Below are 22195 nucleotides of genomic sequence, written 5' to 3'. Positions count from 1 at the left end.
CAAATACTGGTTTTGCTGGCATGTATATAAACCCAGTGACACCTGTATATCTCTCCCAGGAGTGAGAAGTGTTTTAGGGGTTACAGGATGAGACTGCTGAGTCCTGTTCAGCTCATGGATCATGGATTCGACCCTTGTTGGTCCTTCCCAGCTCAGGACATTCCATGATTTTCTGATTCCCACTGCAGGATGGAGCATGGGACAAGGTTTCTGTGCCCCCTCTGGGCTGCAGTTCATCCTCTTGTTGCTTTTCTGCACAGATTTCAGCTCTGCATGGGTGGCACTGCACACACTTCTTGGCTGAGCTTCAAGTTGTTGATTTGGGATCATTTTTACAGCCTGTTCCCAATTCTGATTCTGTTCTTCACTGTCTGTAAGAACACTCCAATAGCTGAAATAGTGATGAATAGTGATGGACTTGCACAAGAAGTCCCTGAGAGTTCCTAATTGAAAATACTTCCCCTTTTGACAATTCAGCATTAAGAACTGACATTTCACACAGCTTGTCAAACAGCTGTGCAACAATAATTTCATCTAAATCTAATTTTCTTACAAGAAAATCATGTGGCATTGTTCTTGAAGTCTTGCAGCACTTTGTCCTGATTATCCCTAGTTTGTCAGTTGAGTGAAAGTAGATAGGCTGGATATTGTCTCTATAAATTAATGCTGGATTTTTTTAATCACCTTTTATCACCTTTTGTCTATAAACCTAAGTTTTATATATATTTTTTTTCTTTTCTAAAACCTAACAAAGTGTTTGTGTGTACTTTATTCTCCACTTCCTTAGAGCTTTTGCCATTTCTCCAATCCACCAGAATTACTCTGTTTTTATGAACTTCTCAGAAATTTCTCTTAAATAGTTCAGAGATGGCTGAAACCTCAAATATTTCTGAGTGAGGTTAATTTGTTGATTGGGACATTGATTAATTGTTGTTGTTGTTTGTTTCCTTTATATTTTTATTTGCATGTTCTGGTCTTCATATTTGGTGAGCATATAGTTAATGAAGTATCTAGTCTTGGGTTTTTGTGTGTGACAGGAGTATTGGAAACATCAGCCTTACTCCTTTGCTCTTTCTTCTTTTGAAGTTTGCTTTTGTGGAAGACTTCTCTTTCACTATTCTCTCATTTTTTCCTAATCTTCTCATCGGAATAACTTTACAACTTCAGATTCTTAACCAGTTCTTTTATGTTCCTTCCATTTCCCTGGTGGTTTCTCCTTCCTTTTGGAAGCTAAAACGCTGTCCCCGGTGTGCTCAGAAAGTTAAAATAAACTGTATAATAAAACCCCTCCCTGCTGCTGGATCCATCCTGAGGCTGTGTCTGCACATTACTCCCATCGATGCCCAGACATGAATCTCAGGGTGTTTGTGGAGCCCGAGGCTTGTGCTTGATTTTCAAGGTTAAAGAGGGAAAGGATGACTCCCTACAGTACAGCACCTTTAGTGGTGCTTCCTTTTATCTTTATTCAGTCATTCAAGGAGACATTAATTCCCCCTGGCTGGTTGAACTGCAGCCTTCAGAGCCAGCAGACGTGTTATTGATAAGAGGCAACGCCTCCCTCTTCCCTTGTCCTGCTCCTCTTGAACAATTTATTGCCCCTTTACAGCAAAATCCCAGTTCCACAATGCATCCCATTAATGCTCTAGTGCTGCTTATGTCATTGAATGTGCAAAAATTTCAGCCTCTTGCAGCTGTTTTTCATTTTCATGGCATTTACGTATCACTACCTTAGATACTTGATTGGGGGCTCCCCTTTTTCCTTTCCTATAATTCTGCTTCTATTTCCCAATCAAATAACCGGCCTGAGAATTTCAGACTTTTATAATATCCCCTTTTTTGCCCATCTCTGTGTTTTTTTCACTATATCAGCCTAGCTTAGGGGTGCAATGTGAAGGATAGTCCTTCTCCTTATAAGCGTTTTTTTTCCTCAAACCTACTGGATTCTCCAGGGTTAGAAGCATCAGCAATTCTTTATCTGCCTCTCCTGCCCAGTAACCTGTCGAAATCCTCAAGAGGGTTTCTGAATGTAGCTCCCAGATGAGTAATGATGCTGAGGCTGGGTTTTGGATATTTATTTAGAATCAAAGTACCTGTGTGTCAATATGTGGTCCTGTGTAAGTCTCTTGAGAGGACACTGTCAGCACACTTGGGAAATCTGAGGTTTGTGCCCAGTCCTCAAGGTTAAAAATAGTCCCAAACTTTCTGTAACTCTTCTCAACGCCTCCTTCTAAGTCTTCAACTGTGTTATTTCCCCACTGTCTGCATTTCCTTACACGCTTTGCTTCTAATTAGAGATTCTTGATAACAGTCCTGAAAGGGAAAGAGCTCTCTTTTTCCTCAAATCACTCTCCATGGCTTCAAGTACCCTTGAGTATCTCTGCCACCTTCTTTATTGAGCAGAAGTGCTGAAGTGACTGCCAAACTGAAAAGTCACAGAATAAGATCCAAATGAAATGTCTGGTCACCGTAATCAGAACTAGGACTGAAATGAGAGTTCAACCACAATGAAGTCTAAATGCAGAGTTCATCCGGGGTGATGTTTTTATTTTGGAAACGCTTGGTTGCATTAACTTGTGCTGATAGGAATTGAGTAGACTGTTGCTGAGTAAGGTACTGTCTTCTTCTAATTATTCCTCTCCTTTCTAGATACTTCTGTTTCTGGGATAGACTGCATCAACAGATTTCTTTTTTTTTTTTTAAATATGGCACCAAGATTTGGAAACATGAAGGAAGACATGCAATAAACTAGTCTCAGAACTTATTGCTATGCTTAATATCCTTAAATATTTGCTTATCTCAATACTGCAATTGCCAATAACCAAGAGAGATCCTACAGTATCTTATTGAAGAATTTGCATTATAAAAGAAAAATTCTTCTTAAGTCTTGTATACTCACATATTGTATACTTAATATTTTCCTCACAGCCTTGACTGGAGAATACTTCATTTACTAAAGGGTTTGGGGTTTTTTTTTTTTTGTGTGTGTGTGTATTCACATAGTTTTTCTGCTTTGCCTTGGGCTGTAGTTGTGTTTCCTCACTGGATGAATAGCTTTCTGCGTGGATAATTTGTATATCAGTTTGTAAAACATTTTCAGATCCTTTGGGAAAGAAGAGGTATTACACAAATCTTGGCTAATGGATGTTTTATTGTACAACTGCTCGATGCCTTTCATTGTGTACCGTCGGATGAGCAGGCTCTTACACCGAGTTCTGTGACAGCTCCATTTCATATTGCAAGAACAGAGTGAAGAAAACTTCAGGAGTACAGTTTTACACAAAACCTTCCCTTTGATGCAGTCATAAATCTTTGGGGACGCTGAGATCTGCTCTGTCCAGTGACTGCTAATCAGAATTCAGGGAACAGAGAACACGTTGAACAGAGAACGAGCACTGCTGCTCTCCAGTGTTTCCCCTCAAGGTTTTAAGGCATCCTAGAATGATGGTGGCCAGTGGAGTTGCCATTTTTAAACCCAAACTGTACAGTGTTAGATTTTTGTAATTTCCAGCATAATGTAAGTATGTGTAGTCATATCTCTGTTTCAAAGAAAAACAATTCTCAATAGAAATTCAGTGTTTAATCACTGTCAGCTTCATGAGGCTTGTTGCTTTGTTTGTAGGGTGAATTGGAAAATATTTCAGAGGAAAATCATCCTCCAAAAATGAATTTTGATCAAAAAGAGTCTGGGGAATTAGATTTTTACAAGATTTTAGAATAGGAAAGGAGAATAATTTCTGTTGGTAGTGGAATGTTTTCTTTCTGGCTACAACTAATTTTGACTTTTGTAATGTAGTAAAACTAACATAGTATTGCTCCTTTGTAAGAAAACTGAATTAAGTAACATAGTAGGAAAAAAGTCTGTTTTTGTTTAGTAGTAAGAAATTTAAGTAATCCAATGTTATTGAAACATTTTACTTAGTTTTTTTCTCCAAATTTAATTTTATTGTAGATTATGGCATTTTGATATGATTCTGATTTTTAAGTCCCATCATTCTCTCAATTTTTGTTTTCCTTTTTTCATTCTACTCTTTTTCCTTGCCACCTCCCAAATCAGCAAGTGGAATTTGGTCTTCCTAATCCATCCCTGTGATGTAGTATACAAGGGCAACATTTTAAAAATTGCTCAATTAATTTAAGCATTCAGTCCGGGTAATTTTTAGTAGTAAGTGCCTAATCTATTGAGGCCCTGTTTAACATCCCATTTAGTTCTTGTATCCCTCATGGTTAAAGATCTGTGAATCTGACAAGTCTTCCAGGAGCAGCGAGGAGATCTTGGATTCCTGAGTAGGCCAATTGCATTTTTGTGATCTGTGATTTGGGTCATAACCTGGCTCTGCATATTAATCTCGGTTTTTTATCAGTTTCTCCCACTGACAGGGATCCTCAGGGAACCCTTTGCTGTTACTGCATGTCCATCCCACTATGAAGTTCCTTGAGGAACACCTGTGTGGGAACCATCAAGGAGGAAAAATAAATCAGCCCCTCATTTGTGGTTTTAACCATGAGGCTGCTCTGGTAATCTTTTTGCTTTCTCTGGACATATTTCTGATTCATACCTATGTTAATAGGAGAATTCCGAGTTCCCAGACCAGTCATTTGTTGACCAAATTTAATTTTATTTAAAATGTAAAATGTTGACAGATTTGCAACTATATGATTACACTGTATTGCTGGATTCATATATTTTATTACAAATATTCATTAGGAGCGTTTTAAAGGTCTGAACCTTAATTTTTTTCGCTCTACAGGCTGATTCTCAGTACAAATTGTACTGTTTTGTCCCTCAGTTTCAGATGTATCTTAAGAGTTACAAAGTAAGCTCAAAGCTTTTACATGCAAACTCTTCTGTAACAGATTTTCAAGGGTGAGGAGCTCTTAGAGTAACTTTTGCCAGATTAAAGATACAATGTATCTTTAAGGTCACAGTATGGGAAATAGATGTTTCAAGGTCTGAGATCTAGTCTTGCCTCTTCCCAGCCTATTCCATAATTTGTATAACTGATTTCCTGAGTAAAAACAGTGTTAGTGATTAGCAGGAATAGTTTTATATTATATTATTATTTATATTATCACTCTTTCATGTCAGTGAACTGCTTGTGAGATCTGGATCTTTTGCTGAAGCTGCCATTAGGATTTAAATTCCACTGATACATTTGGATAGAGTCACTGCACAAAGACTTTGGGAGTGGGTCAGGCCTGCCCTTTGAACTTTGAACTATTGTTAGAATATGCTGTTTGTTGGATAATGAGAGTAATTTTTGTCTGTACTTGATCTTGTTCTCTGTACTTTCATTGACTATTTGCATGAGTATTTTAATAAGTCTTGTAACTTTCCTGCTGGAATATATTTGCATTTATTTGTATTAACTCAGTGTTTGCATTGATTGTTTTATCTAAAACAAGACAAGGAGGGAAAAACATGAGTACAATTTATTCACAAAGAAAATAGCTTTTCACTGAAGCAGGTGTTAGAACGTAATGTGGTTCCAAATGCAGAAGGGCAGAAGGTGCCTGGAATTTTCCCTCTGTCAAAAAATTTTTAAGAAGCAAAGTTCAAATATTCAGTTATTTAAAGCCATAATTTAAAAAGCATTCTGTACAAAACCACAATCTGTCTGTTTTTCAGCTTTATGTGACTCAGAGTGGTTTTCTTCTGGAGAACTATCTTTAGTTTTTGCAAGCCCACAAATCTGCTTAAAACACAAGTGAGGAACCATCATCTTAGCTTTTCTTGGGTTTTGGTGACATTAGTTTGATTTTTAGATTCACCTTTATAATTTCAAAGATTTTCTTTTTTTTTTAGCCCAGTTGCTGGGGCTTTAAAATGAATCAGAAATCCATAATCAGAGTTTATTCATAAGATTTGATTTGAAAAAGCCATCGACAAGCTCTCAAGCCATGACCTTGCAGCTTTCATAAAGTCATCAGCTGGACTACAAAGAGGCTGTGAGTGATATGATGAGAGTCTTTTTCCCTTGGTTTTAAGAGCCTGAGTGCTGAAATTCTTGGCTAGATGTGATTGTCAGTCTTTTGATCTCAACTACAGAATCACAGAATAAGCTGAGTTTATTATGGGAAAGACCCATGAGGATCATTGAGTCGAGCTCGTGGCCCTGCACAGGACCAGTACCAGGAGTCACACCATGTGCCCAAGGGGATTGCCTAAACTCTTCCTGAACTCTGTCAGCCTTGGTGCTGTGATCGATTGACCTGATCTCAAAAAACCCCAGATGCTCTTTGTATTAATGGCTGAATGGATGTAGAGGTTATAAGTGGCTTCTTATTTTTGTGGGAATGCTTATAAATAGGTAGTGTTTACACAGTCACTGCAATTACACAGTCACTGCAATTACACAGTAAAGAGGGCCATGTAAAATATACAGAAAATAAAACTGATGGAGGCTTGTTGTTTGAAACTCCACCACTGGAGCAGCAGCAGAGCATAAAGCTCTGTGCCAAAGGAAGGGCCAGGACCTGCACTGTGCCAGTATTGCCTCTTTGTGCTGGCTTGTACAGAGCAGCATCTGTGTGACAAGGGCAGTGAAATCACTGCATCACCAGGACTGTACCATGAGCAGATTTTCTACCTGTGCTGTAGCTCAGACCCTGCAGCTCCCAGCCCATGTCCCAGGGCTCTGGAGTGATGAACACGTGGCACTCAGGCAGCCCTTGGCATCTGGGCATGCTGCCATCATCACCCTGAAGGGGTGACAGGCCACGAGAGTGATAAACCACCAGGATTTCTTGAGGAAGGAAAGGGAGAATTCCCCTCACATGTGGAATCCTGTTCTTTTTGCACATATGTCTGGCCCCTTTACTTTTCAAACAGTTTCCTGGCTTTCTGGCTGCCTGTCCAAAATTTTTACTGCACATTAGTCTGCTGTGTCAACACAACATATGTGCAGTTGAGTCGTGGTGTGATGCAGCTGTAATGGTTGGAAAATACTGGTGGAGCTGATATTCAGCTTATGTGGAAGATGAAATAATCATGTTGTGTTTTGACTCGTGCACCCAAATCTCGTGTGTGAAGATGGAGGAAGTTACAAGGAGTCTGTGACATAAAACTGCCATGGAAAGGTGGATTAATGCAATGTAAAAGAACTGATTCAGACCATAATTCTATTGCTTTCTGCAGTTCTTTCACCCGAGCCTCAGGTGCTTTCCCTGGTGATACCATGAGGTGTTTGGGTGCAAATGGTACAAGGAAACACCATAAGTACCACACAACTTAATTGCTTTGCCAATAGGGCAGCAGTTTTAGTACCAGGCTCCAGTTTCAAAGATACATCCTATTAACAGCTGTAAAATGTCTGTTCCTTCAAAGAGTCCAGTCAAATGACTTTTAAACAGTAATTTGCAAAAAAAGACCTAAATAAAAGTTGGCATGGGTATTAGTGGAAACTGGTGAATTAATTAAATATCACCAAAGTGTCAATACTGGAAACCAATGAACCAACGTTCAAAAATAACGATAAAAGGTGACATTGAGTGCTGTAAATAAGAGTCTTAACCTTGTTTTTAGGAAGCTTTAGATAAGAATCATTGTGTATACAGCCAATTCCCAAAGTACTACCCCAAAAGTATTTGTTTCCCATATTTCTGATTGATTTATGAAAACCCAACCCAGCACGCACAACCTTTGTGGAACTTAGGCTGCATATCTCAGTCCATTAGAGTGGTAAAACCTCACAGTGAATATATTGTTAATGAATAACCAGGCTTCAGCTAAATGACTGCAAATGTCTTTTTCCTTCTTGATTAACAGTGGAACTCCATCACAATGGGTCTTATTGAAAACGAGCTGAAAGTAATCTTGATTGAAACATGCCTATTCAAACCCCAAATCATTAGAATTCTTCAGCTTTGATGAGGGCCCAATAATTAGATGACTTGCAGTAGACCTGTGCCATAAACAGCATGAATGTCTGCTTCTAAGAGTTATTATTTGTATTACTGTAGCACCTAGAGGCCACAGGCAAAATCTGAGTCTCCCTGTGTTATACATTGCTCAGTGCAAACAGGACCCCAAGTCCAACAGAATGCAACCAAAACAAAGGCTGTTAATTTTGGCAATGAAGGCTGCTCTGGGGAAGTAAAGCAGAGCAATAGTTATGGGAGGGCACAGGATGCCACCTTTGCTGCCCTTTTTGCTTTTTCTTCACATAGTGCAAATGTTAAACAAAAAGAGACAACAGCAGAGGGCAAGGAAGTAAAGGGACAGGGCTGACAGCAGCAGGGATGGGAAATAATGAATTATACGAGAGAAAATAGATATGTAAAGGTAGAGCTAAGGGAAGAGATGAAGAGAAGCACAGGAAATGGTGATTTCTGACCTGAGAGAAAGCAGCTATGCAGGTGAGAACAATCCTGTAGGTGGGTCTCATGCAGGGGGCGTGTGGTGGCTCATGGTGTTGTGCTGGAAAGGGATCTTAAAGTCAGCAACAAAAAGAGATTGAATCAGTCAATTTAGACAATTCTCCTACTGTAGGCATCAGCAATTATACTCATAGTGCTTCATACAGATGCTTAGATGATAATCAAGAGATTATTTTATTCTTTGGAAGCACCTTTTAAGCATTTCCATATCAGTCCCCAGTTCTCTTAAGACTAACTGATCCAGATAATTTTTGTTTTCCTTTGGAATGTGTGCTTGCCACACTTCTGATTCTCCTTGTTACGTGTCTGTGTTGCTGTGCATTCCCTGACCTTGGCTCCTGTGTTCAACATCTGCCCTGCCAGTACTGGCAAGAGCAAATGGAAATGGTGTTGGAGAAGCAGCTTTGTGGATACCTGTTTTAGTTCTACTCAGATGATATTTTTCTGTACCAGATGAAACTGTCCTGTAAGACAGAGCTGGAAGCCCTTGTGAGTCAGTCTAGGTGACACTGCTCTCCTACTGACAGGCTTGTTAGCCTAATAAAGAAAGAAATTAGGTTTGTCTGACATGATAAACTCTTGACAAATTAATGGTGGCTATTAGTCATCATCTATTATTTGTTTACGTGCTTGCAAAGTTCATTTGCTTGGGGGTGTTTTTTTGTGCCTCTTGACTGGTGGAGGAGTCAACTCAGGGATGGGTGGGTGATAGTGGAAGGTGGAAACACTCGGTTCTCTCTGTTCTGGGGCTGCCTGGTGTGTAGCTCCTCAGTCCCACGTCATCTTCCCATCCTTTTTTAAACAGTTCCCAGCACAGGCTGAAATCTTAGATCTCTGTCACTGCTATTAATTATGCTCACCATCCAGTCAGAATTGACCTTTCTTGTGAGTTTTGATGCAAAATATATTAAAAATGATCAAAAGCTCCTTTCACTATGTGCTGACAGCTTTCCTTCCACCTTGCAGCCTCCCGAGACCCAGGCTAGGAGTGCTGGGGCTCTCTCTCCTGCCAGCCATGCATTCCTGTCCCAGTGCTCCATCTCCTCATGGAGACAGTCCTGTGTTCTCCATCCTCCTGAGCATGAAACCAACCTGAATGAACAAGCAGCCCAGCCCAAGCCTAGGTGTTCTGCCTGCTTGGTTTTGAGGTTCTTTTCCCTTACAAAGGCTCATGTTCAATATGCCTTGAGGCATCTTCACAATTCAACCATTTCTTTCTTTATGGTTAGAGTCAAATTTGAGATGGTCTCCTTTATGAATCCTTACATAAAACACCTCTTGAAGCTACCTGATACGGCTTTGGGACACGGGCTAAACTGTGGTCTACCCTGATGTTCTCCTTTTTCCTAGTTCCATATTAGGGCCTCCTCTGCTGAGTTCAGCTAAAACGGTCCTTGGAACCCCTTTCACAACCTCGGGCTTCCCAAGATGAGTGTTGTGATGCCCCATCAGACCTTCCCAGCCCGGGGCTGGCAACATTCATTCCAGTGCAGCCGGGGAGATGCACCTGGGGCCGCTCGCTGCTGAAACGCCGCGGCGGGGCCGGACAGCGGCGGGGCCGGGCAGCGGCGGGGCCGGGCAGCGGCGGGGCCGGGCAGCGGCGGGGCCGGACAGCGGCGGGGCCGGACAGCGGCGGGACCGGGCAGCGGCGGGGCCGGGCAGCGGCGGGGCCGGGCAGCGGCGGGGCCGGGCAGCGGCGGGACAGCTCCTGCCCTGCCCGGCAAGCCCGGGGCTGTGTGGCACCAGCCGCGTTGCAGCCGGCGAACAGCGAACCCTCACCCTTTGCTTCCCGTTAGCCCCTCTGGTTTCTGCCGCCGGCGGGGCAGCAGCAGCGGGGGCCGGTCCCCGCGGGGCGGTCGCGGGGCGGTCCCGGTGGCGCGGCCCCGCCGCAGCGGGCAGCGCCGCCCCCGCGGGGGGGCGCGGATGGTCTCTCCCGGGCCGGCGGGAGCGGCTGTGACACCTGCTGGCGGCGGCGGGCCGGCCCACGGCGGGCGGAGCGGGGGGAGCGGAGCGGGGCGGGCGCAGCGTGCCCGCTCGGGGCGCTCCGCGGCCGCGCCCGGCGCTGATGCGCGGCCGCCCCCGGCGCGGGGCACGGCGGGCCCGGGCGCCCCCTGAGCACCGGCGCGCCGGGGCACTGCGGTAGCGGCGCTGCCGCGGCGGCGGCTCCGCGCCCCTCGCCCGTCCTCCTCTTTCTCCTCCTCCTCCTCCTCCTCCGCCGCGCCACTTCCAGGGGAGGCTGGTGTCATGCGGCTGGCGCCGAGGGAGGGGTGCCCGGGGCCGCAGCAGCAGTGAGAGGCGCCGCGCCGAGCCCCTGCGATGACAGCCATGAAGGAGCAGCCGGCGCACCCGGGCGGCAGGGGGAACCCGCCGCCGCCGCAGCCCGACCAGGTGCGACCCGCGGCGGGAGGCGCCCGGGGCCGGGGATGGACGGGGCGGGGGGCGGCCGCCGTCCCGGGGAAGTTGTGCGGAGCTGGAGAAAAGTGTCCGGGTGGGAAACGGGGGACACGGGCGCCCTCGGGGCGGTTCGGCCGGGAGGACGAGGGAGCCCCGCGGAGCTGTGTCGGGGATGCGCCGGGGCCGCCCGCAGGGGACCCGGCCCCGTCCGGGTCCGCATCGGGGCTGGGGTGTCGGTCATCCCATCCCCGGCCCGCGGCAGCGGGTCCTGCTGTAGTTTGCGCTCCGCTTCCCCGCGAGTTGCTCCGAGGGCAGCGCACGGGCGAGGGATGCTGCCCTGGCCGCGGGAGCAGCGGCGGCACCGCGGGAGCGGCCGGAGCTTGCCGGCGTGCGGGGTGCTCCTCAGCGCCGCCCGCTCCGCTCGGGGCGGGCGGGGAGCGGCCCCGGGGCCCGGGGAGGATTCCCCGGGGGGATTTTGGCAGCGGCCGGGCGGCAGTCACGTCCCTTGGCCCGACGGTGCCGCCCCGTGGGCTGGCGGGGCCGAGGCTGGCGGGATGCTGAAGCCTCTCGGCAGCGGTGTCTCTCGGCAGCGGCTCGCTCCGAGTCTCGGGCGGTGTCCGCAGATGGGAGGTGGTACCGGGGAGCAGCAGAACTTGGATGTCATCCTCCCCAAATCGAAGTTTTCATCCCCAGCTCGCTGCGCATGGTGCTCCCGGGCGGCAGCAGCGAGGCTTCGGGAGGGATGGGGCTGTCCCCGGGGGAGCCTCCGGCAGCCGGGGCGGGGCGGGGGTCGAGCGGAGCCGGAGCCGCGTACCTGCCCTGGGCACCCGGCAGGAGAGGCCCCGGGCAGCGCCCAGCTCTCCCTGTCCCCCGAGCCCCTTCAAATATGCGAACTCCATCGGAGGGGGCTTTTTGCACATTGTCCGTGCGCGCCGCTTTGGGTTCGGAACTCCGGCACGCCGAACGGGCTCGCAGGACGTGGAGGGCTGCATTTCACGTTTTCGTTCTCTGCTACATCCATCCACGGAGCTTAATTTTCCTTCGATGCGCTCGCATTGGGTGAAAAACGCCAGCAGTGGAAGCGGCTGGGCTCAGATCTGCCTTAGCAAGCCCGCGTCTGAGTCCCCAGTCCTGCAAGCACAGCCAGGCTGCACGTTCAGCTCTGGGGAGTCTGTCCAGCATCAGGGAACCCATTCATTTGAATAAATTCAAAGATCTATGCTCTCTGCTCAAAAATGTATGCATTATGGCACATTTTCATGTAAAGCTGGTAAAATAATACATTTGATCCTTCTTGAATAAATTAATTGCATAAATGACTGAAATAGATCTGAAATAGATGGGTAACTTCCACCAGTGCTTAAATTCCATGCAAATAGTAGGATTTGTGGAAAAGTGATGATAATTTAAATAGGCTCAGAGGTTCAAAGCGCTCATAAATTTCAAGGACATTGTTTTGCTTTAGAGGGGTACTGCTATTAGATGTAATAAAAAGTACTTGAACTTAACCAAACTCTATTTCTTTATGTTCAATTCAGAGGTGTTGAATTGGCAATTGTTGTTGGAGGTGGAAGCCTTTTCAAAGCAGGATTAATATTGTATGAACAAAATCACCGGTCTGACTGCTTTTTTAGGTGGTAATGAGGAACAGCAGTAAGATATCAATTTAAAGCACGCTAAATATTAAGGTTTATCCTAAATATAGAAATATTACTGCCTGAGTGCTCTGGAGTTCTCAGCCTCTCAGTGGCAGATGTGGCAGCCTCTGGTTTGTCTGTGGGCCTGGCTGAATGGAGTGTAGGTGTGAAGTCCTGTGTGTTTGGGTTGGATTTTTCAGACCAAGTTTGCTAATCTTGATCAAAGTTGATATTGAATCAGCTTTGGTTGTTTGTTGTGTTAGGTGCCAGGGACGTCCTGCAGTATGTAACAGCATGGCATAGGAAATGTTGCTTTTGGTGGATAGCAAGTCTTTCTGTGGGTTTGAATGGCCATCACAAGGATGGAGGCCTGAATGCTGCAGTGAGCTCTGTGCAGAGTGAGGCCGGAATTGTGGATGTCCATTCATCACCTCTGCAGCAGCCAAGATCCATGGGACACGTTCATCCCTGGGCAGGGCTGGACCAGAGGCTGTGTCTGACTTGAGGTTTGTGCTGGGAGCCATTCTTAGAGCTGCAGTGTGATGTGGCTGTCATCCTAACAAAAGAATATTATAAATTTCAAAGCTTTTTGTTGGCTTTTTGTGGTTGCAGTAGCAGAGTTGGTGCCATGGTGAGCATGGGGGGAAAAAGAAAAGGGGTTCCTATGTTCACTCTGCTTTTCCACACCCCACTGCAGTCTCATGGGCTTGCTCATATGGAAAATGCATCCTTCTTAGGGCCTTCAATAAACCCATCTCTGTCTGTGTACTCACATTTCCCATTGCATGTTGCTGGTGAGCTTGTGGACCTTGTAGTGTCACTGCACTTGACACCTGGAGTTTATTGACCTGTTAATAACAGGACGGTGTCTGCTCTGAGAAGGGTTTCCTTTGGCAGCAGGGCTGGCAAATCTTTTCTGGTAGAGAAGCAGAAAGTCCTAGAAAGAATAAGGAGTTGTACCAAGATCTCCTAAGCGTAAATGTCTTTCCTGATTCCAAAGTCTGGTTTTACAGATTTCTCTGAGAGCAGTCATACCAAAGGTAAAGCAGTTCTGGTAAATTTATAGGCTTGTGACTCAAACTGGGATTTCAAATTGCAGCAGGATAATGCTGGGACTCTCCACTTTAAATAAAAGCCTGGATTGACTGACTGAAGCATCCACAGCGATCACCTTATAAATAATTGGATGCAACTTCATATCCAACACTTCCTCTGATAGTACTTTTAAACCAAGGCTCCCCTGGGATAGGACATCCAATAACAACTTCCATTAACGGTGCTATTGATGTTTTGGCATTCAGTTTGATAAATTAGCCAGATTTATTCTCACCTCTCTGTTAAATGATGAGTCATATTTATGGCAAAAAATTACAGTTTTACGTTCAGGTGATATATCTGTAGAAAGGAAGATAGCTGTAAATTACCTGTATTTCTGGAATGCTCTATCCAGGTGCTCAGACTTCTGTCACTTGAACGCTGTGTCAGGAGTTAATGTGGCTCTTTCAGTTCCCCTTAGAGGACAAAAATGAGTATTTTTCATCTTGTAGCTCTTAAGAATTGTCCTGGGGTCTTGGACAATGATGTTTAGTGATCTTTTTTAGAAGGCACAACCATTTGGTAGTCAGTGGACACAACATATTTGAAAAATATAATGTACCTGAATGACTTGCTGGTTGATGAATGTTGCTGTCTTTGCAGATGAAAAAGTAAGATAATTCCTCTAGGTATTACCTTTGTGAGGCTTCAGTCTGTTTACAAAAAACCAGATGATCTACACCACCTGGTGCTACTCGCTGTGCTTTGTGTGTGCAGAAGATAGACCTTTGAAATTTATAATCATTTTCTCCTGAGCCTCTTTTACTCTCCCAACCTGATGCCTTTTTAAAATTGATTTTAAAATAGAACAAAAAAAGTTTTGGTTTGTTGTGAGGGGTTTTTTTTCTGTATATAATTTTAGAATCTACTACACAGACAAGGTCAAAACAGACATTATGTTGTACTAAATTGGGACATTATTTGGTAAACATTTAAATTACATGTTTAGTAAAGAAACAAGCACAACTGGCTACTGTTTGCTTGACTGTCTTGATTTCAAGAGTTGACTTTTTCTGTTTCAGGACCAGTTTCTGTGCTCACCAGACAAGTGGCACATTCTAAAAGTATATCTGAACAAAAGACAATTATCTGCATTCTATTTTTCAGTGACTAAAGCCAAAATAACTTGTATTTTTCTGTTTTTCATCATTGCTTTTCTTCTTTTTCCTAAGACCAGACTCTGATCTTGTAGTGGGAAAAACATTGATGGATAGCTGTGTCTGTCCAGAGCAATATTCACCTTAATGAGGTTTTATCAAGGTGAAAGGGCTCTCCCTTGCCCCACGCAGGTCAGTTTGAGCATGAGGGGTCAGGCAGAAACTTGAACTCTTAATCACATACACACAACAATTCCAGCACTTGAAAGATTTAGTCAGGTGGTTGTGTCCATGTCCCCCACTCCTCTTTGTGCTCAGAGCTGGCTTCAGGCTGAAATAAGAAATCCAGTTCCAGTACACAATCCAAAGTGACTTTGCATTTTTCCTGCTACCAGCCTAGTGGAATTTTTACTTTGCTTTGTTGTGGTCTTCTGCCCAACTTACTGCTTTCAATAAGGTCCAACACAATGTCACAAACAGGAGGTAAGAAAGCCAACAGTAGTGGGGAAATAAGGTTATATTATTATGCCCAGAATATTTCATGAAGAGCTATCATTTGAATAGTTAATTTGAATTAACTTAAACTTTTAAATTCTTTCTCTTATACTATACAGAGGCCACACTATGTCTGTGCTGAATCCAGCAAAGGGGATTACAGGCTTGCAATATCTGTTGACTGTGTGAGCAGCTGCACAAGAAGCTTAGAGGAAAACGTATTACCTGTGGTGATTTGTAATATTGTTCAGGATTCAGACTCTTGAGGAAGGCACAGGATGTGTCATCTTTCAAATAGTACATGTGGCCTTTATTCATTTTCTCTTTGCCTGGTGACTGTTTCGCTGTAGTTCAGCCGTGTCCCCGATTGTGGTGATTGGCACAAGAAGCCTGAAGCTCGTCTCCCATCCTCACTGCAGGTCTTGTCTTCTGCTCCGAGCTCCGTGGGGCAGGGGCCAGCAGGATCTCGTGTTTGGTGGGATGCTCCTGATGTTAATTGAGGAGCATCACTGTCTGTGACATCTGGGACCTGCTCTGAGTGCCTGCACAGTCTCAGGAACCTTGAACCACACACGTTTTTCAGTGTCTGCAGAGCACATGAGGGTATTTCTCTGTGCCTCTCAAATTTAGAAGTGATGAGTGTCAGAAACTCACTTCCCTAATGCAGAAAACTTCACCAGTCCTTGATCCAGCCCCTGCCCTGGGGCACAGCCACAGAGAGGTCTCTGCTGTGGGCACAGGGCAGGGTGATCCTGCTGATGCTCTTTTGCTGCTCTCCCCCCATGGTTCTGATGCCTTTTTGCAGCGTGCCTTGCTTGCAGAGCAGCGTGTGGGAGCCTGGGCAGCATCATACAGCACCTGACTCTGCAGCATGCAGAGCTCTCTGCTTGCAGGTGGATTAAAGAGATTACTTAATGCAGTAAGTCAAAAACTGTGAAACAGGGCAATCTTTTTGGCTATTCTGTGCTAGAAAGAATTTTAGGCATGCTGTAGGTTACATAGTAGCCTCAGATATTTTGCCATACATATTGTATTAGCTATTTTTAAAAACTCTGTCCGTGTTTTTTTCCAGCCTCTTCCAATTGAAGGTATTGCTTCAGGCAATCTATTTTGATAATTAACAGGAGGGAGGAGCTCTTTAAGCAAACAGAGATGCTGTTTGATATTATTCTCAAATTTGAAAGCCATCATTTAGCACTTTTTAATAACTTGGAGGCATTTGGAGATCATATGCTTGTGTTAGTGACACACAAATGTGACCACAGACACTTTTCCCGTGGTGGGAGTAAATAATGCAGTAAGAGATCCCTAGAGGATTATCATAGTTGTTGTTGTATTTTGTTGTGGGTTTTTTTTTCTTTAACTAATAGAGTTTTAAAATTTGTCTGACCTATGGGAGGACTTGTAGGTGTACAAATTTGCATTTCACATATTTTACTTTCTTTAACATTGCATCCCAAAAGACACAGGCAGTCTCACCTGCTGCCACACCTGCCTGGGTCCTGCCAGCAGGTGCCTGTAACTTGTTGACACTGTCTCTGCAAATCTTACAGGACCTGTGTCATATTTCAAGTGGATGCATTAGTCACAAAATCTCGGATGTCTCCAACTCTGTCCCTTTCCACTTTAATCATGCACTTCTTCTGCGCTTCACTCAGCTGCATCGAATGATGTTCATGAATATATGATAGTAAAAAGAACAATGCTGGTGGTGACTGATGATGATAAATTACTGTATTTATCCATTAGGAAGGACATTGGATGACCTACAGATCTGAGGCTGAAGCTAAAAGACCTTTTTTAATATTTCTTAACACTGCTGGCAACAGCCACATAGCTTATTATGTGTTATTTATGGAGAGAATCTGTAAATAGTTTTGACCCATTATAAGATAAAATAGATAAGATAAAACCCCTCTGGCGTTTGGAGGATATTGCCTAAGAAAATCAATTAGGGAGTGTTAAACAATGTGATAATTTAAGCAAAATACTGATTCTTTAAAAGCTTTTGGGGGCATATTTTAGACTGCCTGGGGCAATATTTGCAATTTACATTCCTTTGGGGAGGAAAGAAAAGCATTTTGTAGCTTTCTAAAAAACAAACTGGGCTGATATTGAAGTTTTATTTTTGAGAAAATGGAGAAAATTCCAAATACCAATGGGAAAACCATTAAACTTGCTTGAAGTGCTGGGCAAGTGCAAGGAAGTAAATCAAACACTGCCAGTGTGACTGATCATTCGTCCCCCGTGTTTGTTCTCTCTGCTCCTGGCGGTGCAGAGACTGCTGCCCTCCTTTCCCCCTTTTCCATCCTAAGGCTTCAGAGCCTGGTTAAATCAAAGCATTTAAGATATACTGGGTGAGCCTTTCAGAACAAGGATTTGAGCATAAATCCACCTAATTATGAGTGATGGTGTGCTGCGGGTTTGAGTCTTAAGGAAGAGCGGTTTAGTTCATTGCTCTAATAACAATTCTAAATAAATAACATAATTGCTCTAAAAGTTGGGTGACCTGAGTCAGGGCAGTTCAGGAAGAGTCCCTGCAGTAGGTTGCAGTTGGGTAAGCCTGTGGCAGCATTTTAATTTGGATCAGAAACTTAGCAGTGAACAAATCCTGATTGACCCCCATGAATTTTTCTTGCACCCCTGAGCAGTTTCAGACTGTGAGCTGGATTCCCTTAGGGTGAAATTAAAGAAGCTGATGTGCTCCAGCAGTGCCCATGGGATGCACCAGCTCTCAGGGGGTGTTGGGTCCTTGGGATCAGGCTGGAGCTGGTCCAGGTAACCCCCAGAAATACAGAAGGGGTGCAAATCAGGTATGCCTTAGGCACACCTTAACAGGTATGGATTCCCTGTCCAGTTCTGCTGCTCTCTTTGCTCCACAGATTTAACAAACAGAAGGTGGTGAATACATCCATCTATTTAGAGGCAGATGTATGGTTTTGGTTTGGGTTTTTTTTCACTTGGCTTAGGCCTGATACATCTACATTGCATAATTTTATTTTTTTCATTGCAACACTGGATCCATTTCTTACATGTTTGTAGGTATTTGTTTGCCATTTTTCAAACATACCAGTGTTTATTGCCTCCCAGTCAAGACAGAAATGTACTGACATGAGTGAGTGAGTGAGTTGCAGGTGGTAGAGAGGTCTCAGTTTCACAGAGATGCTTATGAGACCACTCAGAATCTGAAATAGCAGGAAACAAAAGGAGTGTAAGTCTGGCTGGAGGTTTCTAGATCATATAATCTTCTGTAACAGATTTTTTTTCCTAGCTCTACATAGGTGGATGTATCTGAAAGAATTCCACTTACTTGAAAGACAATGGAGATTACGAAACTGGGGGTTAAAAGCTCTTCTTCTGTTCTTGGCTGGTTGTAACATTTGTTGTAACATTTCTGTATGATTTAGGTGGGTCCTTGAGGGCTGCAATTTCAGAAAGAACGTCAGTGCTTGAGGTGTGTTGTTGTTTTGGGAATTTGAAGTGACAGAGTGGCCTGTGATGGACCTGCAGTGCACGTTTAGGGAAAGCTGCCTGCCTTTCTAAAATGTTTCTGAGCAATGCCATGGGGAGGTAGCTCACGTGTGGTGGTCTTTTACTCAGAGTGCTTTGTGGTCAGCACGAGTCTGGCTCACAGTATTTGTGTACTTCTGTGAGAAGAACACTGAAATTTAGGAGCATCCTCCCAATCCAGAGGAGCTGCAGGAAGGTTGTGTCACTGGTAGTTGTCTGAGGGTCTGGATTTCTGCCCTTCAGGCAGGAAGCTGAGCTGACATGAAATACAGTGGTCCCAGTGGTTGTCATTTCGGGTGCAGTTCCAGGAGTGTTGCACTCCCATGTGTCTGTGTTTGCTGTGCCAGTGGAGCAGTCTGGGATAACACATGTGCTACTCCTCCTGAGGGGTTATGGCTTTTGTTATTGGTCTACCCTCAAGACCCATCTATGCAACCTGGAAATTCCAGGTGGAAAGTTTTCTATTAATTTCAATACATATTGCATCTGTGAGTGGAGTCTCACATTAGATTAAATTTGTGTAGTCCCGAAAAGAAAAAGACTGTATTAGAAAATCAGTTTAATCTGATTTTCTTGTGCTATCCATACTGCATCCATTATTCCAGGAAAATGGTAAATAAAGAGCATAGTTAGGAATGCTGGGTATGATCCAGCAGAGCTTTCAATGGTTATCTCTGAAGAGGTTCATAGTGCTACGGGCAGCATTTTATCTGCATAATTCTGTGATTTTGGGTAGAATTAGTATTACCTGTTTATCTAACCCCAGCAGATTTGGGCTGTAAATTCCTCCTCTGTTCTTGCTGCCAGCACAATCCCATGTGACTCAGCTGAGCAGGATGGACTCTTCAGCACTCACCTATTTTTCAGTGATCTGTGGATGCTGAGGACCCAGCCCTGAGTGTTGCTTTTGTACCACTGTGAGTCTTTCCATCATTTTTAGGAACTTGAACTTGCATGGTAAAAAGGAGGAGAGGAGCAGCACACCAAAAATTGTCAGCAAATTGCAGAAGACCTGAGAAAAACAGGGTTTCTGTGTTGTGCTTAGTGTGCTCAAGTAGAGTATGGAGTAATGAGCCATGGTCACATTTACATGGAAACCACTTCCCCTAATGAGGGGAATGGAGTTGTCTATTTTACTGTAGTGGATTTCCATTAAAAGCAGGACTTCAGCATCCACCATCTAAAATGTGGGCTGGGATGAGCTTGGTGGAAGCAAAGAACATAAATAGGAGGGATGGGATGGATGAGATGGAGACCTCTGGCTGAGACCAGTTCAGGGAAAAAACAGACCCTGTGTAAGAAACCCCTTCCAGATGCTGGTCTGTGTTCCTCTGAGTGCCTGATCTTGCACAAATCATAACAAGAAACAATAGGTACATAAAATGGAAAAAAAAAGGAAAAAAAGGAAAATGAAATAAGGAGCATATTTTTCAAGGCTGGCAATTTAACCCTTGGAATAGAAATGCTGAGTAAGTTTTGAACTCTGTGCCTTTTGCTGTCTTTAAATGAAAAATGGTTTCCAGAAAGATGCCCAAGCAAAAATTTTTGGCCCTTGGAAAAAGGTAGTGTCCCAGGGAAATGGAATGGGTTGTATTCTACAGGAGAGGGAATGATGGGGATGCCTTGGTGAATCAGTGAATTACTGGTAGTGTTACTATTGTTGATAGTCAATACAAATGAACTCCTACGAGATAAACAAACCAAACCTTTATTACAACCATCTCTCTTTTTTTTTTCCCTTTCTGCTGCTTGACAATGATAGAAAATTCCTCCTTTCCTTTTTATGTGCTGCTGTAAATCTTTGTTGTAATAGGAAAGGAATACTAGGTTATCTTATATTGGAGCTAAAGAGAGCTTTTCCTGAAGGGCTGCAGACTGAAGTATGGAATTCCACCAATTTCCATGCAGCACGTGACAAAATATATATTTACTTTGGGGTCTGAAAGCTGCAGCTGTGACTATGGAAAGGATTTAAAAGGCTGCACTTTGGCTGGATGTAGTCAGCATTCACCCATGACCTGGCATTAACTGTCATGCCAGAACCTTGATCTGGCTGTAAGTAATATGCAAATTTTTTTCTTTTTTTGTTTTCTCTTTCTTTTATTCTCCTTGAGACAGCAAGAATTTCAGTTATACACCATCTCACTGGCTATAAAAATTTTGAGGAAAGGACTTGGTTTTTTTTCCTTTCCTTTTTATCACATAGACTGTTGCAGTGAAAGCAACTTTCAGGATGTGTCTCTTGAGAATGTGCAGTACGGTGGTTCAGTTATAGCAGGCACAAAACCACACCAACACTTGTTTGGTGGCTTTAGCAGGTCCGTGTTGGGCTGCTCACATGCAGTAATGTCCACCCAGCTCTAGTGGAGTGACCCCATCTGTTTGGTGGATCTCTTGTTCTGTTCCTCAGGGAGGTGCTTTCCTCCCAAGTCTTGTTTTACATCTGGTATGTTGGGACTTACTCTCGGGACACTGTGCATGGTAAGCAGACAAAGTCTGTGTTTAAAAATATTTGCAGAAGCAGCGTTTAGTCACTGAAAATGAATTAACTGCTTCTACAAAGGCTCTTGGATTTAACTGACGGATTACTGGGAGGCTTTTGCCCTTAAGGAGTTTCTTGAGGTTCTTGGTATGGAAAAAAGCTGTGCTTTGAGATTAAATAATTCAGGTGTTTTTCAAAGTAATTAAGGCTTCTAGCAGTTAATGTTTTATGTATGCAGGTTAAAAATGAAGGTTGATTAAATCACAACAGAGGGAAGTTTATTCACAAACGACAGACAGTAATGTCTCTTTTGTGACTGGTGGAATGATGCTGAGCCCACTTCATTACATTGAATATTGAACCATTATATTAGTGCCATTTTTTCTAAGTGATGGCATTGTTAAAAAGCAGGCAGTAGAATTTGATGCAGTACAGCCCTGGCTGTGCTAAGTAGTGCAGAATACTCCTTTTTTCTGTCAAGTATCTGATTTATAGACAATTTTTCAGCTTGTGTTTTTGAAATGGCCAGGTGAGCTATACAAAACTCAGCAAGACCAGGAGGCAGGCCAAAGTAATGATTTTCTTGTTGGAAAGTAATAGACATGCCAGTATGGCATGTAATAACAGCAGGTTTTACAGAGTGCTGCAGAACAGTGGGAGTGTGAAACACATACGTTACATAAATTATCTGTGCATGCATTTCTGCAGAGTTCTGGGCGACACTAACTCATTCATACTTTATTTTTTTTTCCCCTTCTCTTTTCCAGTCACTGAGAGTTTCAATGCATTAACTCCTTCAGCCTTTTAAAAACTCTACCTGTCTTATCTCCTCTGCATTGAGTACCTTATCCTGTGGATACCTGTACTTGCTGTTCAGGAATCAGTGAATGGTCTTTGAAATCTAACAGCAAATCAGACCTCACTGGTGCAGGTTCCAGTGCTGCCTCTCATTATCCTCTTTCCTGTCAGGAAAAAGAAAACAAAGAAACACCTAAGGCACAAATTTAGAATATCCCCCATGCACCGTGTCAGTGTGAGACAGCTCATCTGTGCAAGTATTTATTAATTTTTCTGAGTCTGCTTTTTTAAGGGCTACTTCCATAATAACA

At 43.9% G+C, this 22195-nt stretch overlaps 1 protein-coding gene across 2 annotated transcripts in view; it reads left to right on the top strand.

The window, feature by feature from the left end:
* Positions 1–22195, top strand: part of DPP10 (dipeptidyl peptidase like 10) — a 429398-nt gene that overhangs the window by 177765 nt on the left and 229438 nt on the right. The window contains exon 1 of one of the 2 annotated variants that reach the window (XM_063400939.1): positions 10383–10764. The exons of the other annotated variant lie outside the window; for it this stretch is intronic. Coding sequence (XP_063257009.1) covers positions 10693–10764 — 72 coding nt within the window. The 5' untranslated portion in view covers positions 10383–10692. Of the gene's footprint in view, positions 1–10382; positions 10765–22195 lie in introns of those variants that run through there. 2 annotated transcript variants of the gene reach the window in all.

This window comes from Prinia subflava, chromosome 6, assembly GCF_021018805.1.
Source record: "Prinia subflava isolate CZ2003 ecotype Zambia chromosome 6, Cam_Psub_1.2, whole genome shotgun sequence".
NCBI lineage: Eukaryota > Metazoa > Chordata > Aves > Passeriformes > Cisticolidae > Prinia > Prinia subflava.
This window is presented reverse-complemented; position numbering and strand designations above follow the sequence as displayed.